Source organism: Manacus candei, unplaced genomic scaffold, assembly GCF_025592945.1.
Source record: "Manacus candei isolate 608988 ecotype Guabito, Panama unplaced genomic scaffold, ASM2559294v1 h1tg000043l, whole genome shotgun sequence".
Taxonomy (NCBI): Eukaryota; Metazoa; Chordata; class Aves; order Passeriformes; family Pipridae; genus Manacus; species Manacus candei.
In genome coordinates this window covers 4,351,417-4,364,674 of record NW_026138091.1, presented here as the reverse complement: position 1 = coordinate 4,364,674, position 13,258 = coordinate 4,351,417, and the positions used below count along the sequence as shown (strand labels likewise).

The window sequence follows — 13,258 nt, the reverse complement described above, 5'->3', positions numbered from 1 at the left end:
GCTGTATGAGCTAACAATTTGTAACCTTTACACCCACAAAAAAGGGCCCTGATGTTCTGGAGCTGTCACTGCCTTTGTTGCTGTCCCTTTGATGCCACCAAAGTGAGTAACAACAAAGAACTCGCCCATGTGGATGTGTCAGCCTGACATCCTCCAAACTGCCCTTTTTGCTGTCTTACCAAGAATGACAAGATGAGGAACAAAAAAAAAAAAAAAAAAAAACAGAAAAAAAGAACAACACAGAGTAAATGCTAAATCAGAGTTGCTTGCATTGCTTGTTGAATAGCTTGTGCTGACAGACAATTATTCTGGAAATGTTAGTGCAAATTGCATGGAGCAGCCTTGACACTGGAGCTGCTGTGCATCTGTGGTATAAAGAAGGGGAGGCGGTGGGGAAGGAAGAAAACAGAAGAGGAGTGAAGAGTCAGATATGCATGAAAGCAGAAACAATAAATGTTCTAGGTTGATATCCAAGAAATCCTGTAGGCGCTGCTGCGTTACTCTTATTGAGCATCTGTTGAAGTTTATTTTTGGCTTGTAGCTTATAAGTGCTTTCTGGAACTTGTAATTTATTATCCAGCAATATTCATTAGGAACTAGTTTAGAACATCAAACAGAGTCATTGGAAGAACGTTTTGTGTTTTGCGATCAATACAGATAGTGACATTATACTTAATTAGACCAAGGTGAAGCATGCTATATATCTATAGATCCTGAGGCAGGATTTTAATTTAATTCTTACACATTCCGTGTGTGCTGCAGTAGCAAGTATGCAGAAATAATTTCCTTTTTTTATCAGTGGAAGTTCAGCCAATTTGTAGACTGCTTGACTTCAGTGCAGTGACCACTTTTGGTACTTACATGGGTCAATTTTTCACTTGCTTAGGATTATGGCTAAGGAATTTGGCACATATGACATTTATATCTGATAGGTTCACAAGCACAGTAAAATCAACTTCTAAGTTGTTTTTCTGAATTTCCCAACAGGAGTAGCAGTGATTTCTCCAGTAGTTCATTGGTGCTGCCTCATTGTACCACTCAGGATAACAGCAGCAACCTCAAAACTTGGATCTACACTGTTTGTGTTCTTTGTCTGTCACACTGAAATGACTAAACAGCTAACACATTTTTCATTGCTGACAGTGTGATCATGGTGTGTTGTACTGCAGTACACTTCAACCAGTTCCTGCTATTAATGATTGTTGTTATTAATTCCTACCCTTTCTGGTGATACTGACACTACTGGGATAAATTGAAAACCAGCATCAGAAGTGTAAATGACACTTGGAAGACCCAACTTAGGAAATGGGTTATGTATGATCCACCGTTTAATGCTCCATCTTGATGTAACATTTAAACAGTGAGAAAGAAATTTTAACAATTTTAAGGTTGTTCTGAAAGTAGTGATTTGGTGACAATATTCTTCAAACACAGAAGGAATGCCTTTTATTAGTTGTATCCATGGGGTCTGGGAATCAGTGTGGGATTTCCTGGCTGATGTTAGGCTCCCTCCAGACGGTTGGCCTTGCAGCAATTGGAAGGCAGTTTCTTGGATACCTGTTGAGCAGAAGGGTCCTGTTGGAGTCCTGTAGAAGAACAAAGCAGCTTGTTCTTAGCGCTGGCTAGGGAGAGCTTCACAAATGGAGAGATCAGTTGTCTCTAGCAGTTACCAGATCACACTCATGCCAGGTACAGAAAGAGTCTCTGCCTTTTATACATGGAGAAAGAAATAGCACGTTTTAGACCATATCCTTAACTGGCAAAAATCTGTTTTATCAAAGCCAGCTCAAGATCAAATACACACTGATTTAATTCCAACTGCTTTAGGTCAGTTGGAGTTCTTCCAGTTTACATCCTATGAGAATTTGGCACATGCATTTTAAAAGGCAATTAGGCCCTAAAGCAAGAGCAGACTGTGTTATATTTGAATTTCCAACTAAATTGTAAGTAGCAATAAATATAATATACAGCACAATTATAACTTGCACACTCCCCTCCCCTTTTTTAAAGAAAGGAGAATATCTTTACATTTTCTTCTTTGATATCTCTGAGCATCAGATTTTTTAATATATCATTTGACCTACGTTTCTTTTTATATTGCTATAATAAGTTTTAATTAACACAACAGATTGAAATATAAAAAGATAATTGACATACAGACTAACATTTAAATTCCAAGTCTAACATAGTAATTCTTAAAAAAAAAGTTGAAATATATGTTGATGTCACACATTAGTTATTTACTCTGTAATTAATCACCCATTAATTCATGCATTCCTATTGCATCGGTCTGAGAATAGTCATTAATAAATATAAAATTAAACTCATCTTAGAATTTTAGTTGACACTCAGTAAGTGCTGGATGAATGTCCATTTTGTCAGAGCTTTTTTAAATGTAAGAAGAAGGAACATTTCATGTTACCTATTTGTTGATGTATATGCAAGCCGAAGAAAATTATGGTCATAGAAATATATAAATTATATAGTGGCTATACTTTTATATAGGAGGACTAAATATATATGTGTTGTGTTTCTGTATCTTTGATATAGTTTGTCAGTAAAAAAAATTGAAGCAAGATTCAAGATTGGTAATTCTTCCTTGAACAAAGACAGTTTTTTATATCAGAACAAGTTGTTTTAGAAAAAGATTTGGAAATTTATGTTTTCTTGTTATACTTCCATGTTCCTCCCCAGGCAGCCATTTCCTTCCTTAGAAATTGGGATAATAGTTTTAGGATTGGTAGTAGTGCTGTTGGTGCAGCTCCTCAGAGACAAGTGCTGGCAAGTATGATACTGTGGTAGGATGCAAATGAGAGTCCTATTTCTACTTGTGTCAGCACAAATTTTTCCACAGGCATCAATGAGACTGGTATTTCACCACGGATCTTTATCAGTTATTCAGAACTATTATGGCATTTGGAGAGGCAGATCAGACTTTTAAGAAGTTTCAAATTACAAAAGAGAGTTTCTTATCTACACAAGATAAAAAAGACACAGTCATGATTACATGAATTTTAATAGAATTTTCTACATCACATGCTAGTGTTTTAGCACCAAATTCAGAAAGGTACCACATAGCAGCAGAACTGTCCCATCTGTTGCGGTTTTTCACTGTCTCAGGCCTTCTGTAGTTCCAATTTCTATTCAGAAAAGCAAAGATTATTTTTTTTCAACAATTTTTAGGTTCTTCTGTATGATCCCTGTTCAGTTTTCTGTCTGGAGAGTTTTTTAGCTGTAGTATACAATGTAGCAAATTATAAATAGAACCTCTGTTTTCCAAGAAAACAGGCAAATATAAAACTGACTGAATTGTGACTCTGTTGATGTTAATCTACTCATAAATATAAATTTTTATACATATATATATATATATAAACATATTCATGATAGCATTCTCTTAGCATGTGCAGGCCTTGCTCTCGTTCCTTAAATAAAATCAGCAAACCAGTTAGTGAACAGAAGTAAAATGCAGAGTCAAAGAGACATCAAGGCAGGATAGTCGTTCACAGAATTATTTTTGTAGAAATCCCTCTGTATCTTTGCATAGTTGAAGAATGATTTCATATTGCACTCATCTTTACATTCTATATAGGATATTGCACTATGTGAGAACTGATTAAATATAATGCAACACAAGTGATGCAATGATATATAACCTAATCTATATTAAAGAACATGCACTGGCACTAGTCTAGAAACATTGAGTCAGTTTGGTGTTCATATTATAATTTACTGGGATAATAATAAGAATCCAAAATATTTATCAGAAATTTGAGCGTAATGAATTTGTATTTAACTGTATCTGTTCTGAAATAGAATTACAAGAGATTTCACTGCATTTTCTCTTCTTAATAGTGGAGCTTGACTCCTTTCACACTGTTTATTCCCATCATATGTTGACCTGTATCACTATCCAGAGTGTCATCTATTCTCCTGCATTTCAGCACCTTGAAAGAGTTGATCAGTAACTTGTTCCAGAAAATTCCATTGTCCTAATCCTGTTAGAACACGACATGAATATTAATCAGTGTAAACATATGCTTTTTCTAAAGGAGACAATTACTTTCCTTTCATGTCCTGGCTATAGGTTTGATACTACTAGATTTTGAAATACGCTTCACAGATGCTTGTTCAGCATTTGCTGGACTAGATTTTACTTAGGCAAAGAAGAAAAGCAGCCACTACCCATATTGTACTAGCACTGTCTGCTGCAGACAGTGAGAAGTAGCTGGGTTAGATTTGCCACAGGTTCTTTCCACAGTCAGTGGAAAGGTGCTTTCTTTGTTAAAGGCCACGGTTTTTTATCTGTACAGAGAAGACTTTTTAGTGTTTCGAGTTCACCTTCCTTCCCATCAGGTAATGAGGAGATGTTTGGTGCCAGGAAAGGCTTGTCATGGTGCAGAAAACATCCACACATAAAGCTGTTTTTAGTTGGCAAAGAAGAATTACTGTATTAGAAATATAAAGGAAATAGTTGACTGTTCTCAGTTACAACCTCATATTTATTTGCTTCAATCTGATGAAGTTTTTCTTTTCAGACAACGAAAGGAAAACAAAAAAAAGTTTCTGATAATTTTTGGAGCTTTCTGTGGGTTTCTTACATCTCTTATGAAGAAACATGCAATAGAATAAAAACATAGCCAATGCCTAAGCTAAAGGTATCCTAGTATCTTGACTCCAGCTCTGGCAGATACTGAAGGAGACGTGGCACTTCTCTGTAAACTTGTCCAGCCTCCATTAATTTGCAAGATTATTCAAAGCACTGCAAGTAAAATCTAAATCTAAAATAATATAGCCCAGAAAATGTGATCCTTTTTGATTACTTTTTCATTAAACAGATGTGATACATGTAAACCTGAGTGTATGTAATGAGATATTTTTAAAATAACAAGGTATTTGTAAAATAATGTCAGAAATACTTGAAATAAAAGAATTAACTTTCAAAAATGGGAATTCAAAGTTGTTCAAATAATAAAAGCCAGACATTTGGTTACATAAATGCTATAAACAAACTATTTCATTCCTGCTCTCTGAAATCATTACCTAAATACTCAACTATGGAGACAGATATTATGTCCATTCTCATTTGTTCAGGGAAATTATATTTACCCATTCAGACTAAAATTACTACCCAAAGTATATCCAAAGTTCAGAAAAATGCTGGGAAACTTCCCTCAAATAATTTAGGATAATAGAAAACAAAATCCCTGAGGTGGAGAAAAGTGGATGCTGGTAGATACTTGATATATAGTGTAGTGTCAACAAAGGGATTAATTTTCCCCTATGCCAAAGCTGAGAATAGAAACACAGTAAGAAAATGCTGCAAGGAAGACATTAAAAATTATCAGGAACAAATAACCTGAACTTAATGAGCTTTGCAGCATGCCTTAAAGAACTGATGTACTAAATTTTATCCAAGAATATTGAAAGAATTAGACAATTATGCAAATGAATAATTTTTCCCGATTTTTACAGAATACTACAATGCTAGGAAATTCCAGTGGGCTGGAAAGATGCTACTATTGTGCCAGTGTTCAGAAGTGGTTTCGAGAAACATCTTGGGAATAGATAGGCGCTTTTCCAGAACTTGTTCCACAGTAAATCATGAAATAGCCATCATAAGAAAGCATTTACTATGGTAAATGAAGGTCAGACAACGTCACTACATCTAAAATAATTGTTGCCAGGTGTCTACCTTTTCTGACAATGTCAGTTTGCTTTGTGAGAGAACTACAAGGACATACATGCATTTGTGATATACTTTATGTAACCCTCTACTGAAATATGTAGGGCTGTACATGATGAGCATGATCTGCTGCTGCATTAGCAGAGAAATATCATATAAGATAGAATTAATCACTGTCTGCAAAATTAGTGAAAGGTCTTTCCAAATTGAAAAATATTCGGAGCAGGCAACTATCAGTAAGACAAGAGGGCATAGTCTTAAGCTTTGCCAGGGGAGGTTTAGGTTGGATATTAGGAAGAAATTCTTTACAGAGAGGGTAATCCTGCATTGGAATGGGCTGCCCAGGGAAGTGGTGGGTTGTCTGTCGCTGGAGGTTTTTAAGATGAGACTGGATGTGGCACTTAGTGCCATGGTCTAGTAACTGCAGTGGTAGTGGATCAAGGGTTGGAATTGATCTCAGACATCTTTTCCAACCTGGCTGATTCTATGATTCTAAATCAGTCCTGTAGGTTCTTCTCTGGCAGCTTGGTACCTAAGGCATTTCCTGGAACTAATCCTATGTTCTTTCCTGAGGGCCAGAACATGGAAATGCCATTATTTTGTATCGAATAGATTATCCCTTTCCTGAACAAAAACCTTACAGAATGCAGCCTTTTTTTGGTAAGAGTAACATGCTTTACAGAGGTATTTGTTGTACTTAACTAGGTCCGTAAAATACTTTCAGGCATTCTGAGAGGAAGATGCAATAGAAGTAGGGACAAAAGCCCTACAAATTTCAGCAAATACTTTTTGCCAGCTTATTACACAACTGCTCACAGGAAAACTATTATTCCACTGGTACAGCAGTTTTATGTGTAGTTATTTTAAAATGAACTGTGGTCATTACTATATGGATCTATTTTTATATTAGTGCAGATGAGTTAAATGTGGTCGGACATCATACATGCACAATTACACAAAGTGCATGTCTGTAAATCCTATGATGCTAATTGTTGTCAGTAGGTCTGTATTTTAGTTGCTGGGATTGCTCTAACCTCTAAAAACAATATGAAGAATTCATTCAATGTGCATCCTAAACCATAAGGACAATTTGCTATGAAATTGTTCTTTTCTTCTGCAGTCCATCTGTCAGTGGATCAACTGTGCAGTTAAAGAATTGTCTTTTTTTTTTCTTTAAAATGTGTATTAATGACAAAACTAGGTTCTTCAACTACTGTCTCTGGCATTGGTTGCTCAAACATAGCTGTGTTGCACTTTTTAACAACCAAATTAATTCCACATGAAGAGAAAAAAAAGTATTCACTCTTTTTCTTTTCCTTTTTCAAACTTTGCAGACGTCTTGCAGGAAATGGCTTGACATACATTCCTAAGGGAGCATTTGCTGGCCTTTTCAGTCTTAAAGTGCTGTAAGTAAACTGTGTGTTGTTTGATATATTTCTGATTTCCTAAATGCTCCAGGGAACTAATTAGCCAGTGAAGTTTTGATCGAGTAAATTACATATTTCGATCAGCTCACTTTGAACAATTCAATTGAAGTGAAGATACATATGAACATCATTAAATCTTTGTTTTTTCATATAGAAAATATCCTAAACAAAGGTTGGAAAACATTAATGACATTCTAAAAACAACTTGCTCATCAAGTAGATGTCTCTGTACAATATCAAAGGTAAAAATTGGTTCAGTTAATAGTTTCTTCAATTGTCTCAAAGTTCTGATTTCAAGTGAACTTTTCATGATCACACAAAACTGGGGTTAAATTGCCTTTTCCTTTTCTTGAGAGCCGGGGGGTAAAAAACATTACTGTAGAACACAATGTAATTTACAGTGCAGTCCATATTTCATATCTTGCTCTTTACAATGTAATGACTATTGGATAAATTATAAAAAATATTACAAAACCCTGTATTATTTGGAGTAATACGTTGCTCATACAGTTACTAAAATTATTAGCAGGCCACATACCACAGTGGGGATTACACTAGAGGGGATCTTCGCCTATGTAAAATTCACAGAAATTGTATTATTAGCAAGAACACCAACCTCCTAGGCAGTGTCAAACCATGCCTGATGCTACTGTAAGAGTATACGAAACTCTACTGAAAAAATACACAACTGGAAAAGAAGTATGAAGAGATTCTTATTCCATCTTCTTTTCAGTTGATGAGCTCTAGCTCTTGTTGGCCCAAGGAGCTTTAGGTCTGCCAAAAATTATTTCTTTTCTAGTCTCCCATTGAGTATGCCTCATTTTGAAGGCAGCATGTACTGCTTCAGATTTATCCACATAGAATTCTTTTATATGTGTAGGAGTTGGTCCAAACAAGGATATTAGGTAGTGTGAATGAAACCATATTCAAAGGGAGAAAAAGATTATTTAGGAATGAAAAGTGATTTTTCAATCTTTGCAAGCTAAACGATGTGATATTTCAGAAAACAGATTTGTCAGGTCGTTGCTAGCAACCTTCAGTTTGAGAAAATCTATTTCACTGAAAAAAATAAAGCAGTTTTTATAGAGATCAAATTTTCTTCAGACCAAATCATAAATTCCTCATACAGTTAAAAGTTACATTTGCCATAGTAGCATTTTCCTGGGTAAGGATTTCAAGGGTCAGTCCTTCACAGCTTTATCAGAATAGAATCACTTCAGAAGGAAAACAAAATTGGTACATGAGAATGAAAATTTCAGAGTCACTTGAGGCAATTAGGAGCTTAAGCCCTATTGAAAGAAAATCAGATTTATTCTTTTAACTTTCTCAGTTGCTTTGAAAATTCTACTCAAAGCTGTTATCTAGCTGTTAACAAAGCTAATATGCTACAGGTATTTGTTTGCTTTGAAGAGGGCGGGCTTTTGACAGGGTCAGGGAACTGGAGTATTTGTGTAGCTTTCCTTTGTTTGTAATCTGAAAGTAGAACTACTACAAAAGAGGTAAGCTTGGAAGAAAATTTGCAATAGAAAGAAATTGTCTTTACTGTGTTGATTCTGGGTTTTGTGCTACTCAAAATGTAGGATGCTGCAGAATAACCAGCTACGCCAGGTTCCTACTGAAGCACTCCAGAACTTGCGCAGCCTGCAGTCTCTGTGAGTATACCTGAGAAATCAACTTGCAACCTTGCATGAACAGTAATGTATGGTTACCTATTAATTATCTGTTAATATCACTTAATAATGTGCTGAATCAACTTTTTCTTTTAACTCTCCGTGAGCTGCTTTTCAAGAGAATTGTACTCTCAATTAAGCATCAAAAGTGACTGATTTCGTTCCAGTAATTTCCTGACACTGACAGCTTCTTCGCAGCATTATAAACTGGCTCACCATCTGAAAAGACACTCTTTGGCCTGCAATGCTTTTTGTCCCGAACACAGTTTCTTGTTAAGATTCTTTGCCAGGGAAGAGAAAGAATCCCAAATGACTCCCTTGTTTTTTTTTTCATTTGGTGTAATTTTTTTCTTTTTAAGCAGTGTGGAAAACACTATTAGCTCATGAAACAAAGTGTGCTAGAAGATGCTTAATTATATTCTGTGCTTCTGGCAGGTCTCTGTATTTATAGTTCTTGACTGTGTGTGCTGACTCAGTCCATGAGCTTCAGTTTTAACAGAACTCCTGCCAAAACTGCTAGACCAGGAGTGAAGATTGGCTGCTTCGTAGTATTAACGAAATTATTTCTGATATGCTTCTACTCCATAATATAAGGATGGTTGTATCAGGTTGTGCTAAAAGCTGACCTAGCCCAGCATTGAGCCTTCAAGAACAGATACTAAAGGAAAACTGGAAAGTCCAGCAAAGAATATAATAGTACTACTTTGGTAAACTGTCCCAGCTGCCAGAAATTTGCACTCAAGGACTCACTGAGCCTATTGTGGCTTTGGTAACTCCCCAGAGTTTTCTTTTATGAGTTGGTACAGTTGCTTTTTGAGCCAGTGAAACACTCATGATTTTTTGTGGCAGCATGTCTGCTGATCAGCTAGCCAGTGTAGCATGGTGAAGTACCTTCTGTTATTTCCTTGGATCTTCACCATATTTGATGTTCTCTAAATGCAGCAGCAGGAGAAAGTGGAAACGGCAGTTCTCTATTGATGTACACCAGAGTTATACACCTCTGTTGTATCTCCATTAGTCAATTTTTCAGGTGTAGGCTGTTAGGATTGTTTCTCATGTGGAAGCTCTTCCATTCCTCTGTTCGTCCTTTTCACTTTACTGAACTTTCTTTCAGTTCTCGTGTATTTGATCTGAGAGAAGTGAAGGAGGGATAAGCCCTGCATAGCATGTTTAAAGTGCTCGCATACCATGGATTTATAGAGGGCAATTATGGACACTTTTTTGTTTGCTTTCCTACTAACTATCAAAACTTTGGGTTTTTTTTATTTTTTAACCTTTACTGAATGCCAAGTTGTTATTTTCATACTTATTACAACTGCAGGACCTCTTTCTAGCATGTTAGTAGCTACTCAAGAGCTTGTCCTGTAAAGTTTGAATTGCCTTTTCCCTAAGTGCCTCTCTTGACACCTATCTATACTGAACTTCCTCTGCCATGTTCTTGTGCAGTCAACTGGGTATCATGAGTTCCTTCTGCTGCACTTGCAATTCGCATTTTGAAACCACAAAGACCCTTGTGCTGTCTCAACACAGGATGCAGTAAATAGAGTTAGTTTCTGAATTATCCACAGACTTGCATTGTCACCTGATAAATAAAATAAAAACCCCTAAATTTTCTAAAGGATCTACTGATTTTGAATATGCAGCATAAAATATCTAGATGATTGGAAACAGAGAAGCAGTTCTTTGGTCAGAGGAAGATGTCAGCTGCCTCTTCTCTCTGCCTTAGTTGATCACCTTATAATGTCACAGAATTACTCTCAAATAAAATTATTATCCTAAAAAGTTCCAAGATCTAAATGGGGAATTCAGTCTTTAAGTTCAAATAGCTATTACAGAAAATATTACTACAGTGTGCACTGATCACCAACATCACTAGTAAGAGTCTAACCACGACAAGGATAGAGTGAGCATCTGTACAAAGCTGGTGCATCTGTACCAGTCTATTTAGATTTAAGATGTGTTGATTGGGAATTGTACTACGATAAACATACTCTTCATTTCTGTGTGTATAAAGAAGTTCCATGAGAAGGCTAACATATTTGGCATACGTTCAGTTCGGCCAAGCTCTGGAGAACAGAATGAATGAAATTAATGGATTTTTGTGTTTTCAGCAAAATTATGTCACCTGTGTATGACTTACCACTGCACAGGCACACATTATACTGTATTAGTTCCCAGGTTCTTATGTCCGTCTTGAACAAAATTTACCTGCATAATAGATAAGCATTTGTTAAGGTTTCTAAAGGTGAAACAGCCCTAAGAATTAATTATCTTCTAATTGTTATTTGGTCAAGTGCCTTTTTTCTTTATTGACCAGACACAGACAAATATCTCAGCCGTATACTTTTGAGGTTACAGTTCTTTCCTTTGATCTTTGGAAAAGTCATGAGAAAATGCTGGTCTAGTGACTATACTAGGTTTTCTTTCTGCTAAACAAACAAAAAAAAAATCTCGCTGAGATCACATCACTCTATACACATTCTGGACCAAAACAAGATAAGCCAAGCCAACAAGAGTTGCTTTGTTGCTCTGAAAGAGTTTTTGGTACAGTTTCTAAACAAAATGACAGTTTTGCTCAGGCTTTGTTGTAAATATTTTTTTCTTTGGGTGAAGAAGTTGAAGCAAACCAGAGTTTGTGCAGTCCATGTAAAGGACTGTTAGTTTGTGACTGAATTAAAACAGAGGGAGAATAGGAATGGTCAGTAGAAGCATTTAAACAGCTGTCTAGCAGACCCAAGATGGAGTGATACAGGATTGTACAGAAAAACTACTATCACCTGAAAAATGATCACTGGCAAAAGAGACCTCTTTGAGGAAAAGAAAACTATTATTCTTTTGTTTGCTTAAAAGGGGTTGTGCCTGTCAGATAAAGGCGTGCACAGATTCAATTTCTTGTTTCATATAGTCTAGGAATTTTCTTTTCACAAGGTTGTTTTGCATTGGTTTCTGATTTACAATAGGAATTCTTTCTTGAAACCTTTGAAATAGCAGGAGTCTTTTCAAGAGTTTAATTAAGAGGTTAAAAGCCTTCACAAAAGCAGTTTCTATAAGATAGCAACTTCTTGTATTTATTATGTGTAAGTATGCAGGTGGCATGATTTCTGAAAGCCTCATTAACCCTTTGCTTTAGGTTAGTATAGATGTGAAAAACAAAACCAGTGACTGGACTCAAATCTCTGCCCTTTGTGGTTTTACTCAAGAAAGGCAGTCATGCAGAGGGGCAAGCCATTGCAACTGCCTTGCTACCTTGATCTCTGTGAAGGATTATGTTAAAATCCTTTTTATGGTAGTATACATATCTTATCGTGCATGTGTGCACAATATGTGTGTGTATATATATATATATGCACATGCAAATTTTGCACATTCACTCATAATGCAAAATCATCCCAAATTTTTGCACAAGAAGGTATTTCTGGGTGTTATGCACTCTTTATTATCTAGTTCCAGGCTAAAAGAGGACAGTATAGGTATCAATATTGATAGATTCATTAATTGATATTAAATGGCCTGTGGTATAGAGAATAAGAACTGATGTATTGCAGGAACAAGCAACAGTTTTTTCCACTATATTGTCCGAGTTTTAATATTGCTGGTATGACAAGTTTGAGTGATAAATATTCATCGATTTCTTAAGGCTTGAACATACCTCTGGAACAGGTCGGTCTTCTTTAGACAGCAGACATTACTTAATAAATACTGTAAAATGAGAAATGGGCAGAAAAATTAATCAACACCCCATAAGATCTGTGAACTTTCCTTTGACAGCAAAAATCTATGAGAAAACCTTTATATTGTTTCCTCAAAACAAATGAACAATTTTTTTCTGAAACAGAAAAATCGGATTAAACAATGTTAAAATCTTCTCCAATTCTATAAAAGTCTTTGTAGTTCAGGAGTCAAAACCAGTGACGTTCTACTTTGATCAGTGAATGACTTCAGCTACCAGAGCTTGGATAATGTGTGGATAGGACTCCAATTCCCTTTGTGGCAATAGGATTTAAGGAAGTAACCAGACCATGCTGATTTTGAGATGTGGTTTTGAGCAGAAGGATATCTTCAACTTCTTGTATAGGCTATAATTTTCCTCTGAAATCTAGTGTGAACACAAATTATCTGGATTACTAGTCCTAACAATTCAAATGGCTTTTATTTCTGTCAAGCGCAAAAGAGTTTGCAGGTACCATGATTGAAAGGGAAGAACACACAATCACTGATGTGTTACAACTTAGTAGTTGGTAGCAGTTGAAATGTCACTTGAATGCTGCCATCCATAGTACTCACCTTGAGCAAGTGTATTTCTTTAGGACAGAATATAAGCAGCTGATCTCTAGGTTTTATGTTTCACACATCATCAGTATCTCCATTCTGCATTTAAATCATGAAACCTTTTAGTGATTTTGAATATCAGTGTATAGTCTAAAACTTTTTACGTATGGCTATTGATTTTTTTTCAAGAGTTGTTCTTAATTAAC

At 35.8% G+C, this 13,258-nt stretch overlaps 1 protein-coding gene across 7 annotated transcripts in view; it reads left to right on the top strand.

Annotated features, from left to right (window-relative positions):
- The window catches only part of LGR5 (leucine rich repeat containing G protein-coupled receptor 5), an 87,427-nt gene that overhangs the window by 42,307 nt on the left and 31,862 nt on the right, over positions 1–13,258 (top strand). For all 7 annotated transcript variants that reach the window (XM_051795886.1, XM_051795888.1, XM_051795882.1 and 4 more), the window contains 2 exons: positions 7,021–7,092; positions 8,694–8,765. In XM_051795886.1, the coding sequence (XP_051651846.1) occupies positions 7,021–7,092; positions 8,694–8,765 (144 nt within the window). The remainder of the gene's footprint in view (positions 1–7,020; positions 7,093–8,693; positions 8,766–13,258) is intronic.